This window comes from Notamacropus eugenii, chromosome 7, assembly GCF_028372415.1.
Source record: "Notamacropus eugenii isolate mMacEug1 chromosome 7, mMacEug1.pri_v2, whole genome shotgun sequence".
Taxonomy (NCBI): Eukaryota; Metazoa; Chordata; class Mammalia; order Diprotodontia; family Macropodidae; genus Notamacropus; species Notamacropus eugenii.
The window spans coordinates 101,655,552-101,678,111 of NC_092878.1; the positions used below are offsets into that span (position 1 = coordinate 101,655,552).

Genomic DNA, 22,560 nt, shown 5'->3' on the forward strand with positions numbered 1-22,560 from the left:
TAAATGTGAAGGGAATAAATAGAAATAAATTCCATGTAATTTAAGAGGGAGGTCATAGAACTTTGAGTGTAAGAAACAGAGAGAAAACCACTTTGGCTGGATTACAGAGCGAGGGAGGTAGAGTCATAATGCTCAATAAAACTGAAAGGAAAGGTTGTGAAGAGGTTGTGAAGGGCACTTTAAAAGCTAAATAGAAGAGTTTTACGTGTGGTTGTAGAGGCATTAGAAAGCTACTGTGACGTGATCAGATCTGCACTTAAGAAAACATTACTTTGGCAACTGTGGAGAACGCACTGAATTTTTATTCAGCTGTAAGAAAATTCAATATCATGAGATGGTACTTTACAATATGTGGAATTTTTCATGAAAATATTAATTGCCTCAGAAGACATTTCCCTATGGGCATGTTGTAAAAATATTGTACCTAACTTGGAATCTGTGAGGATGAGGACTGGGCTCGAGTTCCCAGTTGCATGGTCTATTAAAGAGAAGTTTGCTAAGCCAGTGAATCAGCTGATCCGTAGATAATTAGTGAGTGCCTAGTATTGTGTTAAGTCACTGGATGGAAAATAAATAGTCATTGTTTCTCTTTTACTCAGAACCTGAGAGTCTTCCCCTCCCAATTTGACTTTTTTTTTTAATTAAAGGGGCCTTCCCTTGAGTAACTTAAAGAAGCCTATTCATTGAATGGGTGTATCTCACTTAAAGTAAGAATGCGGTAAGACCTTACTTAGCCTGAAAGGGCCAGGATCTCCCATTGCATCCTGGGCCATCTCCAGTCATCCTGATGAATATCTTGCCATTGGACCCAGATGGCTCAGGAGAAGAAGGTGAGGCTGGTGACCTTGCACAGCCCTCCCTCACTCTAATCAAAGTCAACTGCAAGTCATGTCATCATCTCTTTAAGAATGAAGGACAAAAACAACAATCCAAAAGTCATAGTGTAGTTTTAAGTTATTAAAGCCTAAAATCGCATTAAGACTTTTGGGACATCCTGCATAAAATTTCCAAATTCTGTAGCATTTTCCAGATGGGGCACTATAAATTAATGTCTACAACCCTAGACTTGGAATCCGAAAGACCTAGCCCCCCACGCTAAGTAGCTATGTGACTCTGGGAAGTCACCTAACCTATCTGAGCCTCACTTTCCTAATCTGTAAAAACAATTTAAACAGCAGTCACGTGTAACTCCCAGGGCCAGAGTAGAACATCAAAGGAGGTGATATATGTTAACACGCTTGGGTATTTAATGTGAACTGCTATCAGGCTTTGCTGTTCTCCTCTCCACGTCAGCATGCTGTGTCCACTTTGCTGGAAAGAACGTCGGCTGAGTTACAGGTTGTAGAACAAGACTTGTCACAAGAAGCAGAGGAAGAGGAAGAAGAACCAGGCCAACCAAAAAAGCCAAGGAGTCTTGATGAATATTGGTACGGTGGTTTTTTCCTTTCCCAATTTTGTCAGTTTAGGAAGCATGTGGGGCAAGGGTGGGTAGGGGATGGTGTACAGGAGGGATAGTTCTTATAAAGAGGAGGCTCTTTGGGGTTTTGTGGGCTTTTTGTGGTTAGACAGAAGACAAATTACCAAGATAATTCTCTTTTCCAGCCTTCGTAACATCTGCTGTTGGCTGGAGAGCACTTCCCTTTATTATCCTTAATGAACCCTAAATGACCGTTGTGAGGGTTAGGTCATCTAGGTCATCCTTATTGAAATTTTGCTCTTTTGTCCTACCAAGAGTACAGAAATGCCATTTCTACACTGACAAATGAATTCAGAAAACAAAAACTATTATTGTCTAACCTTTCCACATTTTTATCTTTGTGTGTGAGTATCTCTCTACTTTTTTACATGGGCAAGATGATTAGAAGGAACCAGTAGAGCTGGGGACATGATAAGTGTCCCCATTTTTCAGCTGTGTCTGATATTTTCTGACCCTATTTGGGGTTTTATTGGCAAAGATATTGGAGTGGTTTGCCATTTCCTTCTCCAGCATGTCAGATGAGGAAACTGAGGCAAAACAGGGTTAAATGACTTGCTCGGGGTCACACAGATTTGAACTCAGGAATATGACTTTTCCTGACTTCAGGCCTGGCACTCTATCCATTGTGTCACCTCTCTGACCTTGATAGGTACAACCAATAGTGTGTTGTCAATTGTGGTGTAGATAAGAGTTACAATAAACCGGTAAGCCTGAGGGACAGTAAAACCGAGGTTTTTACTGATGTCTTTTGATTGTACATCATGCTCGTTTCAGAATATATTCACACACACACGTATTCACATAACACACCCCTCTTCTCCCTCCCTCCCTCCCTCCTCTCCACAGTCCCCTGCAACAGCGGTAACAAAAGTTTTTAATTGGGGCTATTTAGCAAAACCAGCCAAGACATCCACCTGTACCATGCCAGTAATCTACCTCATGCAATGAAAGGAAGGAGGGGCGTCTCCTCCAAGCGTAGTTATTATAATTATGCAGCACTCATGGTTCCATTTCATTATTCTTTCTGTCAAAACCTAGATCTACAAAATAGATAAGTTAGGTCCCTGTGCACGTTACAGTGAAGTGGTGTTATAGAAGAGCTTTCATAGCAAACTTAATGTAGTAACATATTTTTATATACATATATATATATGTATCAAAAGAAGATCTGATATACACACAACTTCCCAGGAATGCATTTATTGTGTACGACAAATAATGCATAATCATTCACTGTCAATTTCTCCTTATCTTATGTTTATGGTCAAGAATTAATACTTGTTGGAACAGGAAGTTTCTCCTGACTACATCAGCTATACGTGGAAAGTCTCACGTGAAAATTGAGATACAAGGTTTTAGGGATCAGTGTCTGCTGTCTGCTAATACAAGACATTCAGCAGAACTGGCAGTAGCTGAGAAGAGCCTGACTAACTCTGGTATTTCATTTGGTAGATGTTGTTGTTGTCCAGTAGTGTGTGATTCTTCCTGACCCCCTGGACCATACTATCCATGGGGATTTTTTGGCAAAGATACTGGAGTGAATTACCATTTCCTTCTGACTTGCCCAGGGTCACATAGCTAGAAAGTGTCTGAGGCCAGATTTGAACTCTGTCCTTCCTGAGGCCCAGTGCTCTATCTACTGAGCCACCATCTAGCTGCCCCCTACCATTTGATAGTACTCTCTTACAAATAGAAATTACAGATGTAGTCATAAGGCTCTTTTTAAGGTAGACCATGCTACAATTGGCAGCGTAGACAGCAGCTTCCCAGGGAAATGTTTATCAAAATAAATAAAAATTCAGTACAACAGAGATAATGTTAATTAGCGGTTTTCTAAGTCATGATGCAGCCCACAGGGGATCCATTTCTATTTTAATTTGACACCACTGGCCCATGCCCAGTAGGAATAATTCTCTTCTAATGTTTTGAGTAGGTAAACCCCTTTTAAAAAGGGTTCAGGATGGAACTGACCTGTTATAAGGGAAGTTCCGGGGTGTGGGTGTGGGTGTGTGTGTGTGTGTGTGTGTGTGTGTGTGACAATATAATAAGGATGGAATCTAGATTTAAAATTTCATTGACATTTCCCCATTAGACTGAGAATTCCTCAATGATAGACACTGACTTTTGCCTTTTTTTATCTCTCCATCTCTAGCACATAGTAGGTGCTTTAATAAATGCTTATTGGTTGAATGAATGAACATAGAGAACTCTCTGTTTGAACACACACCCTCTACTCTCCTAAGTTGGCACCATCTCTGCAATTTGTCACTTCATTGTCCTTCCTAAATATTAGCAGCCATTAAGTAATGACTTTTGTCAGCCATAGCAACTCATGAAAATCTGCTTGTGCGGAAAGGTCGTAATCTGCATCAGTGAAGGTGGTGCCCACAGAGATGAAGTCACAGACTCCTCCAAGTACTTTCAGAAACATTAGCTTATAGCACCAAGTTCCATGAATTAGAGATCGCTGGTTACTTCACTTTATAGCATGATATAGAACAAACACATTTAGAACCTTTTTTACTTTTCTGGAAAAGTAATTTAGAAATGGATCATGCAGGTAGTCTATGTGCCATGTTGCTGGCCTCGTTTTTATTGCCTAGGTGATAATTGGGCACTCCAATTTTCTTTAGAGAAGTTGATAATTCAGGACAGACTCTTTTTTTTTCTCTTGTAGGTTAAAAATGCTAGCAGAGACCTCCGATGAGCTCCTGGCCAAGGAAGAAGCAGAACCTAAACTGTCAAAGGAGAGTGACTTTACAGAAGACCCCGGGCCATGCATAGTTGTGCCTAAGTCCAGTGAGGAGGACAGCAGGAGAGAGACCAGCCATGCCGAAGACCCTCGGAGTCAGCTCCCTACCGTCATGCCTGACCTGGTGAATATTTTAAGATGTTTCTAAAGCAACAACATCATGTAATCTAAAACCAGTGCAAAAATTCCCAAACATGGGTTTGGCTCTTCAGGAGTAATTTTATCCTGTGTTCATGAGTCAGAATCTAATCATGAAAAGCACTGATGATGTATGAGTGAAGTGTAAGATGTATGGGCTTTAAAATTTACAAATTGGTTCAAAAGACATTCTCAGATAGTGTTTGATATATGAAAGCTAAGCATCAGAGTAATTAAAAGAAATAGGGCTATTCATTTTTTATAAATGCATTTATTTATAAAAGTTCCCATGAATATGTATTATACATTTTTCTTAAATTCTGTGGAGCACACACATGTGGAATCGATGTGACAGTGATTTAAGGTCTGCACAGGGGATGAACATTTGAAACCCACAGAGGGAGCTGACTTTCCTATTGAAAGGGGATTACTGATTCTCTGATTAGCTAATGGATCAGTGCAGACTCAGCAATACTGTCACAGGCTGAATGAGAGTGATGGTGAGATCCACATCCCAGAGGGATCCAGGCATTGCTTCCTTTCTTGGATGGTCCTTGCTTGAATTTGACTTTCCTTTCCATAAAGTCCAAGGAAAAATAAAATTGTCAAAAAGCTCTGAATGTATTTTCCATGTTTAATCAAAGCATTTAAACATTTCTTTTCTGATTAGCATTGTATTAGTTTTAATTCTTTTCCCCCAAAATGACATTAAACTTTAGTCTAAAAGCTTTTTCCTGAAAGACCTTTCAAAGCATACAATTTACCTACTAAAAATTTACTTTTTTTATATAGAATTAAAATATTTGAAGGAATGTTGAAATTTTAGATATAGATAGATAGGTGTTAGTGTGCGTGTGTGTGTGTATGTAGACATTCATATTTATATTATTGCGTCAGTGACTTTCTCAAAAGCTGTTATTTTACCGATCCTAATTTTTGTCCTGATCTGTGACTTCATCAAGATATGGAGCTCCCAGGGAGGAAATCCTGCAATTTAAATCTACTGCTCTTCCACCCTTCTTAGTCCCCAGGAATTGCCTGGGACATTGAAAGTTTAAGTGACTTCCCCAGAGTCACAGCCAGTATGTGTCAAAAGCAGAATCTGAACCCAAGTCCTCCTCATTCTAAGGCTGCTCTCTGTCCACTATGCTGGATTTCCTGTTATTTTCTAACAAGTATTATTTAAAAAAAAACAACCAAGAACTTATAATGGAAGTGTTTTTCTCTGATCCCACTACCAGGTATCCTGGCCTGTACTATAAAAATAGAGGTAGTGTTTATGTTTCTTTGGTCTGGTACATGTTTTTTCTCATTTGTATATTTGAAAGCTATCTTTGTGTGTGTGTGTGTGTGTGTGTGTGTGTGTGTGTGTGTGTGTGTGTGTGTGTGTGTGTGTGTGTGTGTGTGTGTGTAAACAGGGAGCAAGAGCTGTAACAACTTGATTTTTTTATTTCTGATATACAAGATACTTCATATTTGAATTTCGTATTTGAAATAAATAAGAAATTGTTTCTTTCCCCTTAGGTTGATAAAGAGACAAATACCGAGGAAACATTTCATGAAAATATGGCCGTTCGACCCAAGGACCGGTCCAGCCTGAGCTCTCGGCAGCATCCATTTGTGAGAAACAGCATGATCGTGCGCTCCCAAACCTTTTCTCCAGGAGAGCGGAACCACTACATCTGTAGGGTAAGGTGAAAAGGGAGGGTAATTATAGTTGCTATTAACTGTAATTTCAGCAAGTAGCCATAAAGATTGTACACTGAGAAATCCCAAATTTGGGATATAAGCAGTATTTAGAATTTTTTTTTAATACTTAAATGACTTTGCTGTTTCTGTTTTGTTTTTATTTTTTAAGTAGATGTCTTCGAGATTAATTGTTGCTTCCTATTGACCTTGGGCAAGTCACTTAACCCCAGCTGCCTCCTCCTGGGTCATCTCTAGTCATTCTGATGAATATCTGGTCACCGGATTCAGATGGCTCTGGAGGAGAAAGTGAGGCTGGTGACCTGCATAGTCCTCCCTCACTCAAAACAAAGTCAAGTGCAAGTCATGTCATCATTTCTCTGATGGCATGGTCTTCTTCGGCAAGGAAGGATGAACACACACACTGTTTCCTACTATTAATGACTTGGTAGGCACTTATCATTTAACAAGAAGGTTTTATGGGTTGAATGGATAAACTATTTGGTATTCAGGTTTGTATTTAGAAATTTATAACATCATACATGTAGAGCTAAAAGGGACCTTGGAGGCCATAGGCACAACAATCTACTTAAAATTCATGTGTGTATAAATTTAAGAAATCTATCTTTGTATAATATAAAAATATATTTGATACATTTAATATAACATAAACATTAATGTTATATACAGATATTACATATTTATTATATGTTACATAAAATATAATAGTATAAGAACATTATATCATATAAATATATAAAATATATTATATAATATAAAAATTATATATTTTATGTTATAGATGAGAAAATAGGCACATGAACATTAAGTGACTTACCCAAGGTGATACAGTTAATGAGGATCTTACAGTTAATAAGGATCTAAAGCAGGTCTTTCTTACCTCGTCCCTGTGTCCCGTCTGCTCTGCCACATTGCTTCTCAGTGATATGTACTTCTGTCAACATGTAGCCAGTATATATTGGCCCGTGCTATTAAGGACATTTCAACCCCTCTTGGTCTTGCTGAAGTCAAAATTCTGTTCAAGGCTAAAGCTCAGAAGAGTCCCTTGATAGTAATAATCAGCTTTACCTCTTCTGGAATTAGTTGTATTTTGCAGTGATATGATGGGGATTGGTGTTCAAGAGATCTAGCACGTGGAGTGTGAGGGCTGGTCACCCACCTTTGGTGTCTCCCTGTGGCCATACCCCAGGAAAACTGTCTTGGCAGACGGGCTAAACCAGGTTGAGGGTAACTAATAGGCCTTAGCCTGTTGGTGAGTTAGGGGGATGTCCACCCCAAGAGTGTGAAGACTTCCATCAGTAGATGGACAGATGACAACAATATGTTCCAGCAGCCATGAAGGCGACTGAAGCAGGCACTGTGGGGTGCTTAAAACTTGGTCAGATATTGAAGATGCCAAGGTCATCCACTGCATCCCTGGTCCTCATTGCTAGACTCCTGACTTTGTCTTGCCACTTAACTTGAATGACTCTGGAAGAGAGAGTAAGGCTGATTGATGACTTTGTGCAAATCTGCCTCATTTAAATTCAGTTCTCCTCTAGTCAAGATATCTCCCTGTGATGTCACTGGTCTCTTTGAAAACAAAGGACAAACAACATTAACCTTGTAAAGTCCATCCAACTTTCAGTAAGGATGATTATGATAGAACTGGGAAAAAAATGCAATTCTAAGAAAAAATTATTTTTCTTAGGAAAGATTTTCTTAATGGCACATGGACTACATTTGATTTTATGTGTGCTCACATACATGTGTGTGAAACTGGGCTGTACAGTCATTTTTTTCCTCTCTATATTGTGTCTTTAACAGTTAAACCGAAGTGACAGTGACAGTTCCACGTTGGCTAGAAAATCCCTCTTTGTAAGAAATGCAGCAGAACGCCGCAGCTTAAGGGTCAAAGGGGTACGTATCACTTTGTGTCCCCCACCCCTTTCTTTCCGGACAGGTCAGAATTAGTTCATGATCAGTGACAGATGTGGAAGATGTACTGCCTCCATCCTCTTAGGCAGCTGTAATAAGCACCCTAGAGCGACCCACAGTTTTAAATGTCATGTCATTTGTAGAAATGTCTGTGGTGGCGTATACAAGTAAGCATCTTAATTTCACTTGCAGCATTTTGGAATTTATGGTTATTAAGTCTAAGCCTGAGCTAAAATTTATATCCATGCCATCTATGCAGAAACAATCTGATGTGTGAACTAATAATAAATATATGTTGAAGGCATTCTCAGTATGCTGCAGTATGCCAGGGACCAAGGGGATTAGGGGGAGAAACTAAAATCCAGAACCTGCCTTCTAGGGGCTTACTGTACGATTTAGGGCAGGGGTGCAGAACCTGCAGCCTTGAGGCCACGTATGACCTTCTAGGTCCGTGGGTGCAGTTTTTTGACTGAGTCCAAGTTTTATAGAACAAATTCTCTTTTTTTTGATTGTCAACATTTTCATTTTCATTTATTTTTTATTTGTTTTTTAACAAATCCTCTTTTTAAGGGGATTTATTCTGTGAAGTTTGGACTCGGTCAGTGGGCCACACTCGAGGACCTAGAGGGCCACACATGGCCTCAAGGCCACAAGTTCCCCACCCCTGATTTCAGGAAAAAAGACTGAAGTCTGACAAACAATAGAAAATTTAAAAGTCAAGATATACTCAAGTTCAGTACAGTATATTTTAAGTACATTTAGAACAAAAAATTAGAAGTCATGGGATTGCCAATCAATTGGGGAATGGCTGATCGAACTGTGATATTAAATGTATTCTGTATTATGCCCTAAGAAATGACAAGCTTGTCATTGAGGAAAATAAAATACTCAATAACTAATTTTAGCAAATGATAAGCTTGAATTTGGAGAAGCGTAGGAAGACATGTTCATACAAATGCAGAATGAAGTAAGCCAAACCAAGAGAACGGCGTAAACAAGGACAGCAATAGAATGCACTGAAAGGTAGTTGAACCCTCATTAATTGTAATGATCAGTCTTGGTCACACAGAATAGATTATGAATTATTTCCCTTCTCCTAGGAAAAAAGGTAGGGCGATTAGGGATGCGGGATGTTGTATCTCTGCTTGGATGTCATTATTGTACTTGTTGATTTTACCTAACTGTTTTCATTTTCTTAAAATTTAAAAAAAAATTTATTTTGTTCACTATTATTTTCAATGATTCTTTGTTCCCTCGTCCCCATAGAACCTTTCCTTGTAAGAAATAACTATGTAATTGTTTTATCTATGTTATAAAAGAACAGGGGTACAAGTTGTATATTGACTTAAAAAAAAAACCATTTAAATTCATTATATATTTATCTTGAGCATTCTTTTCAAATTTTGAGTTCCAAATTCTCTCTCCACCTCCCATCCTCTCAACCAGCCACTGAGACAGCAAGAAGCATGATATGAATGACACAGTGTGAAACCATGCAAAACATATTTCCATATTAGCCAAATTTTTTTTAAAAGGGAAGAAAAATAAAATGAGAAAATTATACTTCATTTTGCTCAGAGTTCAGCAGCTTTCTCTTTGGAGGTAGATTGCATTTTTTCATCATGAGTCCTTTGGAATTGTCTTGGATCATTGTATTGATCAAAGTAGCCAGGTCTTTCTCAGTTGATCATCATCATAAGACTGCTGTTGCTCTGCAGAATGATCTCCCAGTTCTTATCATTTAATTTGGCGTTGGTTCATATAGGTCCTGCCATTTTTTTCCCCTGAAATAATCTCCCCTTGTGCAGTAGTACTCCATCACAATTGTAAGCCACAGCTTGTTCAGCCATTCTGTAACTGATGAGCTCACCTCAATTTCCAGGTCTTTGCCACCACAAAAAGCTGCTATAAATATTTTTGTACATAGAGGTCTTTTTCCATTTTCTTTGATTTCTTTGGGATACAAGTGTAGCAGTGCTATTGCTGGATCAAAGGATATGCACAGTTTTATAGCTCTTTGGGCATAGTTCCAAATTGCCCTCCAGAATGGTTGGGCCAGTTCACTACACCACCAGCGGTTCATCAGTGTACCTCTTTTTCCCTCATCCCCTCCAGCCTTTGTCATTTCTGATACATGTGAGGTGGTACCTTAGAGTTGTTTTAATGGGTCTTTCCCAAATCAAGAACGAAGTAGAACATTTTTTCATATGACTATAGATAACTTTGATTTCTTCCTCTGAATACTGTCTGTTCATATCTTTTGAGAATTTATCAATTAAGGAATGACTTTTAGTTTTATAAACTTGACTCAGTTCTATACTGAGTATATATTTAAGAAATGAGGCCTTTATCAGAGAAACTTGCTGTAAAAATTTTTGACATGACTTCATTGTCTGTTTTAACTTTTAACTAAATGAAGATTCCCTGATTATTTCTTTTAATTAGATCTGTTTTTGCTTTTGCTTTGTCTGAGATCATGATTGCTACCCTGCCTTTTTTACTTCAGCTGAAGCATATTAAATTCAGCCCCATTCCTTTATATTAACTCTGTTGTGTGTCTTTCTGTTTCAAGCGTGACTCTTATAAACGTCATTGGATTCTGGTTTCTAATCCATTCTGCTATCCACTTCTGTTTTATGGGTGAGCTCATCCCATTCGCAGTTAGGATTACTAATTGAGTATTTTCCCATTTCCTCCTCCTTCTTCTCTCTTTTTCTCTCTCTCCTCTCAAAAATCTATTTTGCTTCTAACCACTGCTTCCTTTAATTTGTCTTTCTTTTAATCATCTCTTACCCACTTTATCTAATCCCTTTCCCCTATTTTCCTGTTGGGTAAGTTACATTTCTGTACACAACTGAGTATGTATATATACTCTTCCCTCTTTGAACCCGTTCCAATGAGACTGAACTTTAAGCATTACCCACCACCCTCCTTTACCCCCTCCCATTTTCTGCTTCATATTAAAAGTTCTTCCTTATCTGCCTCTTTTATGTGAAAAAAATTGCCCCAATTCTGCCTGTCCCTTCCCCCAGCGCATCCCTCCATTTTGGGGGGGAGGAGAAGATCATCCTAACATAATTGACTCAACATCCGTGCCCTCTATTTATGTAAACTCCCTTTTAACTGCCTAATGATATAAAATTCTTAGGGGTTCCATGTATCATCTTTCTGCACAGGAATGTAAACAGTTAAACTTTATTGCATCCCTTCTGATTGCTTTCTCATGTTTACCTTGTTATGCGCTTCTTGAGTTTTCTGTTGGAATATCAGTTTTACTGATGGATTTACTGATTAGAGTTTGATCTGGTACATTTTCTATATCTCTGTAGAGGAGAGTTCATTTTGTTTTTTCTTGCTGTTCTGCCATCTTGGTTTTGCAAGTGGTATATTTGGGAAGGACCCTGATAGAAAGATAAGGCATCAATAAAATTTTCTTTAAGTAAAAGCACCTGTATTATTATCTATTTACTATTACCATAAGCAATAAATATTGCTTAAACTATCAAAAGCCAACTGCTGGGGAACTTGAACTCGGATCTTAGCGCCTGTGTGACTTGGAACATGTGACTTAACTTCTCAGTGCACCAGTCCCCTATCTCAGACTATGTGTTGAAGACACACTGCCAGCCTGGTGGAGGAAATTTCCTCAGGAAGGAGTTTCCTTTACCAACAAAGTCATGGGCCTAATTCTTTTCTTTTATCCCTATTATGTGTAAGGCCTCTACTAGATAGCACATTATAAGGTCCAGTTCCAATCCTATACGTACTTTAAAAATAAAACTTCATCTCCCCTCCCCTCAGCAGAAACTTTCTGTGCAATGTCAGGGAGTAAAGTGTGTGCCAAACAAGGAAAATTTCCAAGTAACTGAAAGTTACTGTTTTAAAAAAGCTCCAAAAGTTTTAGTTTAACCACTTTGGTCTCGACTCACCTCTGTTTCTAACTGTGTCACCCTTTACTTTTCTCTTCTTCATCTATGGTACATAGTTGACTTCAAAATATATATATTTATATATCCTCCTGCTTTATTTATTGAAATTTACTGATTTATGATCAGTTGATCGTATCAATTAGGATCAATTGATTTAACCTTTTCTTGGTGCTTCAGGGTCATCACTGCATATAACAGTTATTATACTGTTGAATAATACAATGATGTTTAGTATAAAGGGTAGACAGGGCTTCTAACACAACAGCTCCCAGGAACATCTGAAAAGAAACTGGTGCCACAATGAACAGTTGGTTGTGGTAAGGATGGAGTTAAACACGACCCAATCCAGGGCTATGAAATAAGGATAGAGGTGTTGTCATAATCCCCAGCCCTCAGTGGTCTCTCTCTTCATAGATATGTAAGCTGGAAGCCTTTCCTCCTTCTTCTCTCTTCTAGTCAATCTTTGTAAATCCTATTAATATTTTCTTAACATTTCTCTATGATGACCTCTTCCTCTCCATTTCCACCACTGTCACCTTCATCTATGCACATCTATGCATTAGTAGGCAACACAGTATAGTAATTATATGGTCTGTCATATTCTTTTCTGGTTCACATTTGTTAATCATGACTCCTCAAGGATTGAGACCATGCCTTGACTCTTTTTAAGCCCCAGAAAAGCAGAGCTCGATGCATAATTAGATGTGGTTTTTTTTTTATTTCAGTCAACAAACGCATATATTAAGTTCCAGGGAGGTGTTAAGCATTGGAGATACACAGAAAAGCCAAAAAAAATTACAGTTATCCCTTCCACATCATGGGGATTAAAGGCACAGCGCCACTTGAAAAATCTGTGTAAAATATCTTGACCCTCCCTTCATACCAGAGAAGTCTGAGTTTTTTTTTTCTTTTGCAGAGTGTTTACAGCACCTTATTATAAAATTTGGTCATAGGTATATGTAGGTCATTATTAAGTAAAAATACTTTTTCTGTGTCATTTGCTGGCTTTTGTGTGTTGTCTGCAGCTTCCCCCAAAATTCCCATTTAGTTTCTTAAGCCAACCCATGATATATTGAAACTGCAATGGGGAAAGTCACGATGTAGAAGGGATAACTGCAATAAAAAAAATCCCTGTTCTCAAGGACCTCACATTTTAATGGGGTGTGGGGAGAAGGGACAAACAATATGCAAACATCTATATTACAAGATCTATAAAGGATAATTGGGGCTAATCACCTGAAAAATAAATGGTGTGATGGGCAGGCTTTGACTCGTATTATGCAAGGGTAGAAGTCAGGCTGAAGGAACTTGATTTGGGAAAATATTGGGAAAAAGTATGCAGATTGGAGTTTAAGGTGATCTGGGAGGGGGCTAGGAGGTTTCCTTGACCTGCTTAGGATTTGGAACACCACTTTCGGTCTAACTTCACCTTCATTGTCATTGCCATTGGACAGTGACTTTCTTAAGGTCACAGACTATCTTTTGCCTTTCTTTGTACCCCCAGCCCTTAGCACCATGCCCATCACATAGTAGGTGCTTAATAAATGTTTATTAAATGAATTTCTCAAAGCCAAATAGATAGCTGCATGATCTGATCACATTTGTCCTGCAGAAGGGGGTGAGGGAGGAATTTAATCCCTTATAATGTATTTTGTGTTTCCTGTTGAAAGAAAAAAAAATTTCCTTTTAGGTAGGTTACCCCATTTCCCAGCTCATGGTTTATGTTTCCCTATCTGACCACCCAGACCGTTTGCCCGCCAGTCCGTAGAACATCAGCACGAGAACACCCTCCACGCACATCTCTTGACCTGGAGCTGGACCTTCAGGCCTCTTTGACCCGGCAGAGCCGCCTGAATGATGAGCTGCAGGTCCTGAGAGACTTGCGGCAGAAGCTGGAGGACATGAAAATCCAGGGAGAGACGGCTCTTCCTGTCTCTGTGCTCGAGGATGAGAGGTTTCAGAAGCTCTTGAAGCAAGCTGAAAAACAGGTAGCAGTGATGGTGTTTCTCTGTCTTTTTTCTGCCTTTCATTTCTGAAGGGTTTGGGTAGAGTTGTATCTAATCTGTTTCAAAGTAAAAGAGGTTCTCACCTTAAAATTTGAATCTTTTTTTAAAAATAATGTCTTCCAAAGGCCTGTCTGTTCATGCTACTTGTTTAGAATTTGGAATTTCTGTACCCATAGGAACAATGTAGGAGTTCCACTTTGCAAATATGAGATGGAGTTGGGCAACAGTTTGTCTGAAGGTTTAGGTGTTCCATTCATCCATTTATTCCTCCCTTTCCCTCCCCCCTTTTTTTGTAAAAAAAAAAAATCTCCTTCCAGTTCCTCCTGCACCCATGGAGAAGGCAAGCAATATAATATCAATTATACATGCACATGGAAGACATATTTCTGTAATAGCCATGTTGTCGTCCTCCCCCTCAAAAAGCCTCTTCACTTCCAGAGGAAGAATGGGTATTGTCTGAATACAGATGAAGCATGCCATTTTTCTCTTTCTTTTTTGTTTTAGTCATATACAAAATGGCTACATTGGAAACATTTTACATGATTGCGCATATATAACGTACACCGAATTGCTTACTGTGTCAGGGAGGAGGGAGGGAAGAGAAGGGAAGGAGGAAGGGGTAGAATTTGGAACACAAAACTTTTTTAAAAAATCAGATGTTAAAAAATTGTTTTAACATATAATTGGGGGAAAATAAAATATTTTTTAAAAAAGTAAAGAAATAAAAGAAGGTGAAAAAATTATAATCTGCACTCAGATTTCATTTTCTCTTTAGAGGGGGGATAGCATTTTTTATCATGAATCCTTTGGAATTGTCTTGAATCATTGTACTGATCAGAACAGGGAGTTTTAAGGGGCTGCTAGCTTAATAGGAGTCAACAGTATGCTATGACAACCCCCCCCAAAAAAAGGTAATGAGCTATTATCCTGCATAATAGAGGCATGCCTGCCAGATATAAGAATGTTCTGTTCCCTTTGTCTTCTGCTCTAAGCAGAGCACATCTGAAGCACTGCATTCAGTCCTGGCTACTCCATTTTAAGAAGGATACAGATTTTTAATAAGTAGGAAAGCATCCAGGGCACTATGACCAGAATAACATATTGCCTTGAGTCACTGACATTCGAGAACATGGGGCCATTTAGCCTGGACAAGGGAAGACACAGGTGGCAAGCATCAGGATAGCTCTCCGCAAGCTCCTGTGAAGGGCATCTTTATGAAAAGGCGTCAGACTTGTTCTGTTTGACCCAGGAGGCAAAAGCAGGAGTAATGAATAGAATTGGCAAAGCAGCAAATTTAGTGCCACCCAAAAATGGAATGGCTGAGCTGCCTTGAGAGCTAATGGTTTTCTTCTCCTTCCCTGGAGATCTTCACACAAAGGCTGGATCGCCATCCAGGGCTGTGTTATAGAGGGGTTCCTTTTGGGCTATGACCGCTGAGGGTCTAACAGGGAGAAATCTTTTTGTGATTCTCTAATTCTGTGATTCGCACACTTGCCTTCAAAAAACAATTTTGCCTATAATATAACAAAAACAGGAAAGAATTCTGTTTCCTTCCAGCCATAGTTGCCACCTGATAGGATGAGAATGTGGCTCCATGAACATATATAACCCTCTAGAGCTGTACCTATCACTGGCTGCCTTTAAAGAGGTCAACAAAGTGGCTTTAGGCATTTTTTTTTCTTCTGGGAGCTTCTGTAGCTAAGCACTTACAGGTACAGGATATTTTTTATTTAGCATTTTATTTTTCCCCAATTGCATATAAAAACAATACATGTAAATACATTTGTTTTTAAAATTTTGAGTTCCAAATTATCTCTCTTCCCACTCCCCTCATTAAGAAGGCAAGTAATTTGATATGAGTTGATATGAGTTATACATGTGTAATCATGTAAAACATTAGTGATTTCCATATTAGTTGTTTTTTAAAAGAAAATGCCCATAAAATGTCATTGTGTGTTTCTGAACGGTTGAGCACCAGTGGAAGACCATATACGATAGCCTCTTAGTCACTCTCCCTGCCTCCTGTCTTTCCTTTCTCCAACCCCTACTGCTGCCAAAATAATATTCTCACTGCACAGGTGTGTGCAGGCCCCTCTTCAGAAGTAACCTGAAGCTCCTTTTCACCTACAGGATGTGAGGCAGACATCTTAGCCTGGGCATTTCAAGCAGTGCACACTCTGGCTTCATCCTTTCACTCCAGCCTTCTTCCACGTTATTCTTCTTTCCAAGCTCTATCACAGCCAGACTGGATCACTAACTGCTCCCCAGTCTCATGTGGCCATTTTCCATCACTGTTTTTAGTCTCTAGCCCTGAAATTCACTTTCTTCATGCCTGCCTGGTGGTGAAGTCTTCCCTAACCACCTCTCCTCTGACTCCTCACGCTGAAGGCGTTTGCTCTCAGATTTTCTTATTTTTGCATCTCTTTTTCATGCTCAATCACATACCTACAAATAAGGTTTTAAAAAAATGACTATTTTTACACATGTGAATGCTCACTACGTCAGTGACAATAGGTCATCTTTTGTACTTAAGGCAAACAAAACTTGAAGTACTGGATTTTCCCCAGGTTCTCATTATATGAAACATAAGATGGAAAAAGTAAATTTTTACGTTTAGTATAATATTTTTCATGTAAACACGAAGGAAACAAATCTACAAGGAACTAAACTACCACAGTCCCCTCAAATCCTAGGGAAGTATAGTAAAACTATGTAGATAGATAGATATAGATAGATAGATAGATATTTAGATAGGTAGATGGAAAGATAGCATTTTCACGGTCATTGTTATTAGCATTACTGAAATTGATGACTCTGGAAGAGATAGTGAGGCTGATGACTTCATGCAGCTCTGCCTCACTTAAATCCAGTTCACGCACAAGTCAAGATGTCACTCCATGATGCCATTGGTCTTCTCTGAAAATGAAGGACAAACAACACCAACTGAAAATGTAAAGTTCGTAGGGCAGCAATACTTGAAGGGTGAGTTATCCTCGCACTTTGGTAGTTGAGTGGAGAATGGACTAGAGTGGGGAGAGACATAAGAGGTTATTTAACAACTGCTTATCGGATTGAGATGTATATCTTGGTTAGGGACAATCCAGGTTGGACAGTGAATTGGGTCCAGATTTGAAGAGTGGAAGATCAGGTTAGATTACATTTGGAAAATGGGGCAGCATTTTTATTGATTCAAAGTGCTTGATGCTATAAAAGCCCATTTCTCCAACATCAGCATTCTCTTACAAATCATATTTATAAAGGTCTTTACCATTTATGGAGCACTTTATTTACAGTTCTCTAAGGCAGCCAGTGCAAGTATGGCAGTGGTCTGCCCAAAGCCCCATGGCCAAAAATTGGCAAACTGGGTTTTGAAACCAAGTCCTCTGACTCTTAAAAGTCTGGTGTTTCTTGCTCTGTGACACAGTTTGATTGCCCCCATGATAAGCCATTATCTTCTGAGAATATACATTTAGGCTGGTGTACATCATGCTTTTGATACTTCCTGTGTCTAAACTAGAAACCAGCTTCACTAGCGACTGCTCTCACAAATAAAATAATGTTTTCAGTTTTCAAAATTGGAACAAAATGGCTTCCCTACATCTTTGGCCAAAGCCTTCTGTGGTTTACCTTAACCAATTCAGTTTAATATCACTTTTAGTCAATTTTTCCTATCTCTTAAGAACAGGCATTTTCTTACCATCTCTCATGTTGATAATATAGTTAGAGGTCAGTTCATCATAGACAGATCAAGGGACTCCAATCAGATTTCAGGTCTTTACAATAGCAAACCAAAATACAAACAGCAGAGATTCCTACATGCTAGTGTCCATTAGGATCATAGGATCATAGATTTAGATCTAGGTGGGACCTCATAAGCCATCTGGTCCTACCCTTCATTTTACAGGTGAGGAAATCAATCAAGAGAAGTCAAAATCAATCCAACAGACATTTATTAAATAATTCTCCTGCACAAGGCACTGTACTATCTGTTGTAGATACAACAACAAAATGAAAACTAATCCCTCAAGAGAAGGATCATATCTTTTAAAGGACAGGGGTGATAGCAACATATAAATATAGCAAGTCTGCTGTGTCCCACTTACCCAGAGCCAGGCAGGCTATATTTGCTCCTTAGGATTCTAGGATACCTTGAGGGGCTCTTGCTTAAGCTCACCAGCCCTGTTTCCCTATCCTTTGGTGGCAGTAACTAGTGCCTCAGTTCTATCTAATCACTAATGTCAGTTAGCTTTTACAAAGGCATATCTGCTTCAAAAGTATAGCAAAAATGAACATATAAACACTTCCCCCGAATATCTTGGGGGCATACTCTCCTGTCTACCACCTTGGTCTTTGGGGAAATAGGCTCAACTTAGCTCAGTTCCCATATAACCTTGTCACATCAAGTTCAGATCCAAACATGGCCTCAGTACCAGATGAGTCCTTGTCTCATCTACCACTCTGCCAATAGTCACACCCTCAGGTCACTCCCTGCTCCGCTGCACTGACTGGCCAATCCAAACCCTAGGATTCCTTCCTGGTCTTTTAAAATTCTTAAGATTTGAGGTTCCACTTCTTTCACCTGGAACAGATGAAAAATAATGCAGAGGCTAAGGTCCTTTCACAGGTCCACATGATCTCAGAGGGCAGAAGGCACCAAGGACTTTCCCTTTACAGTGGCTTCTGTCATTCAGGTCATACCACAGCAGTACAACCAAAGCTAGAAAAGCCCAAAATAAACTTAGGCTGAGACTGACTGAAGCCTTTCAAAGATGTAGAGCAAGTGGCAAGGTAGAGCAGTGGAATAGAATACAGGCCTTGCAGTCAGGAAGACCTGAGTTCAAATCTGGCCTCAAACTAGCTGTGTGACCCTAGGCAAGTCACTTAACCCAGTTTGCCTCAGTTTCCTCATTTATCAAATGAGCTGGAGAAGGAAATGGCAAACCACTCCAGTATCTTTGCCAAGAAAACCCCAAAAGGGGTCATGAAGAGTCGTAAACAACTGAACAACAACTGAGTCTTTTCCTCAAAACTAACTCCACAAAATACATAGTAAAAATATTATCTCTGTTTTATAGATGAAGAAATTGAAAGTCCAAAAGGACTTGCCCATGGTCATAGCTAATAACTGTCAGAGGCAAGATTCAAACTCAGATTTCTGGAGTCTTTCCAAGTCCAGTGTTCTTTTAACCACAAAACACCTAGATAATACAGAGGATAGCATGCCAGATGTGGGACTCCAGGAAGACCTAAGTCCAAATTTGACCTCAGACACTTCCTAGCTGTGTGACCCTGGGGAGGTCACCAGTCTTCTGCGTGTCTCTGTTTCTTCATCTGTAAAATGAGAATAATAGTGCCTACCTCACAGTGTTCTTGTGAGGGTCTAATCAGATACAGTTTGTATAAAGCAGTATAAACACTGGCTATCATTATTATTTCAGCTTTGAAACAGGTCATAGAAAATAATAACTTTTTAGAAATAATCTTAGAAGTTGAAAACCTATTCAATTTAGTGCTTTACAAGTCAAGTGCTAGTAATGTATTATAGCATAAAATTGAGCTATTTTCATTTTATTGTTATTATTAGAACTGAACGGTAGCAAAGGGAGTGACTTTTGTCATAGTAAGAGAAAAGAAAGGAGAGTAAGTATCTCAGTTGAACTAGTTACATTCCCCTTTTTTGCACTGGTGTTCACAAAATGGTAAAAGGCCTAGAGGAATGTCTCCTGTCTCTTGGACTTTCATCAATGAAGGATTTATTGAGGGACATATTTTAAAAAAATCATTCCAGACAAGAAGTGATAAATGGATTTCAGTCTTCACCAAGGGAGAGGGTGGTGGTGCCCACATTAATAAGGTCAGATCCAACAAAGTACTGAAAATATCCTTTAAAGAGAGAAAAGGAATTTTATAAACTGGTAAAACGAGGGAGTTTGTATAATGGACAGAACCCTAGACTGGAAATCAAGGGACTTGATTTTTGATTCCACTTAACTCCATGAACAACGTTGTGCTGCTCAACAAGTCATTTTTCTCTCCCTGGGCCTCAGTTTTTCTTCGACAAAATGAAGGGATTAAAATGGATGATCTCTAACAGCCCTTTCAGGTCTATGGAAACATGAGAAATAACTCATCTTCTTCCTGCTACTGATTTTCATCCTATGGTAAATGATTTTAAATGGTCCCCACAGATTGCACCTCATCACCCTTCTCTCCAGTGTTAGATTTATAAAGAACTCAAGCTGAACTCTGTTTTTATGCCAAGATGTGGTGTTTTTCTGCTTCAAAGACCAATCCATGTCTATCTATGTTTGTCACAAGAACACAACAAACTCTAGGTAATTGCAACGGCCTCCTCACTTCTTAGAACTGTTCTTTATTGCACCGAGAAGGGCACTGAACCAGGAGGCATCAGACCCACGTTAAAGTCTTGTCCCTACCCTATCTGCTATATGACCTTGAGGAAATCATCTCCTATCTCTGGCTTCAGACTCCCCTGTGCAAAATGAAGGGGTGTGGCTAAATGCTGTCTAAGGGATTAATAAAAGCATCTGCCTCCCAGAAATACTATGAGGATAAAATGAGGTCCTGTTGGTAAGGTGCTCTGTAAATGTTAAAGTGCTCTGTAAATGGTTATTATTGTTATTACGCGTGTTCTAAAACTCCAGCACCAGGGACACGAGCTGGCGTATCCCCTGGCTAACCAAGCTCTGGGGTTTGCATTAATAGATGCCATGTTCATTTGACTCTGTTGATAAAATGTTAAAAATTCAATTAGTTTTGTAGTCCCTAGTGAAAGTAAGATTGTCTGTGATCCAAAGTAGTTATTTTTGTGTTTTGCCCTAATAAATTGCCTTCCTAAGAAAACAAATTTGTTGCTGTGCTAATTATACTTAACCTTGGATTGTAATTGCATCATGACAAAGTAAGGAAACTTGTTTAAGAGGTTAGATATAGTCAGAAAAAGGGCCCTTTTTCCATAGCTTCAGAAGCTAATTAAGTTCTCTACATCATTGATTGCATTTGTAATAGCTATGGACTCTCAGTTTTCAAGATTTCCTTGGTATAAAGTACTTTTCAAGATTTCCTTGGTTTGGAGTACTGATGCATTTACTTAAATAATCAACAGTTTGTTTGTAATGCGATAGCTACCTTACTCAGAGAAACCATTAAGTAGATTTAGGAGGTGTTAAGCATATCAACAAGAAAAACTTGTTTTTTAGTACATCTGTACTTTGGGGTAGAAATGAATTGTATATGACCCAGTTAGCTCTTCCCCTTTGGCAACATTGTCTTTAGGGATTTGGCCCATATCCACTTCTACAACTCTGACACTTCAGTCTTCTTGGACAACGGGTAAGGTGAAAGAGAAGGGATACTAGGACACAACCCCTAGAAGATCATCCTATAAGAGGTTTGGAGGAAGTGGCCTAGCAAGAGAGATTTGGAAAAGAAAAAGACAGACCTGACAGGGTGATATGGGGCCATATTGGAAATATTCCAAAAGGCCCAACCACAACCCCAAGAACATAGCTTCTGGTTTTCTAGTCCAAGATCATAGGTTTAGAGCTACAAGGGACTTTAGATGCTATCCACTTCAACCACTGCATTTTACAGTTAAGCAGCCTGAGGCCCAGAGAGGTTACATGACAGTTGCCTGGAAAACTTGTTGTATCATATGCACTACCATCCACAAAAGGCCTGACAAGACAGTTCACATCCCTGCTCTGTGTGACCATTATCTTCTCTCTGGGCTTTGGTCTCCTCAGTTGATGTGAGAGAATTGGACAGTATGATTTCTAGGGTTCCTTTCAGCTTTAACATTCAATAATTCTGTGACTTGTAATGATATATTCCTATAATACATTATTACAGTTAAAATTATTTTAATAGGTTATTGAATTCAACTACCTAATGTTATCCATAAAGTAATATTATGCTTCATATCAGTAATGATAAGAGAAATGCAGATTAAAATGCTGAGGTTTCAGCTCATGCCCTGCTACCTGGCGGAGAGGGAGAAGGGAGGAAGAAAGGGAAAGAAGGAGGGAGGGGGAGGCAGAGAGAGGAAGGAAGTCAACAGTCTCTTTGCCAATCACTGTATGCAGCATTGGGGTCACAAAGACAAAATCCAGAAAGTTTTTGTTTTCCAAGAGGTAATATTCTATCAGACACAGAGGACATAAATAAATAAATGATTCTCACTCTTAGCACCGAGACAACATTTCCACGTAAAAATATATACAAAGTCATTCTTTTTTCAATGTTTGGGGGATGGGGAGAGATAACAGTGGAGGCTTTAAGGGTCCACTTAAGCAAAGTTTTAAAAGCCAAAGAGATGTTTATTTTTTATCATAGAATCAATAGAGAGTGACTGGAATTTATTTACTAAGGGAGTGACATAGTAGAACATCCAAATATGGAAAATCACTTTGGTAGCAGTGAGAAAGTAGAGCAGAGTGAAGGAGGGGAAACTTTAGGCTGGGAATCATGTTAGGAGGCTGTAGAAACAGTTAAAACAAGAGGTGACAAGGGCTTTGAACTAAAGTGCTACTGGTGTGAATATTCATTCGATAAGCATTTATTAAGCTCCTATTAAGTACCAAGCTACTACTACTGTGCTAAGCACTGGGGATA

At 39.0% G+C, this 22,560-nt stretch overlaps 1 protein-coding gene across 10 annotated transcripts in view; it reads left to right on the plus strand.

The window, feature by feature from the left end:
- The window catches only part of WWC2 (WW and C2 domain containing 2), a 257,956-nt gene that overhangs the window by 216,682 nt on the left and 18,714 nt on the right, over window positions 1-22,560 (plus strand). For all 10 annotated transcript variants that reach the window (XM_072625437.1, XM_072625442.1, XM_072625441.1 and 7 more), the window contains 5 exons: window positions 1,294-1,427; window positions 4,155-4,353; window positions 5,892-6,056; window positions 7,881-7,973; window positions 13,666-13,908. In XM_072625437.1, coding sequence (XP_072481538.1) covers window positions 1,294-1,427; window positions 4,155-4,353; window positions 5,892-6,056; window positions 7,881-7,973; window positions 13,666-13,908 — 834 coding nt within the window. The remainder of the gene's footprint in view (window positions 1-1,293; window positions 1,428-4,154; window positions 4,354-5,891; window positions 6,057-7,880; window positions 7,974-13,665; window positions 13,909-22,560) is intronic.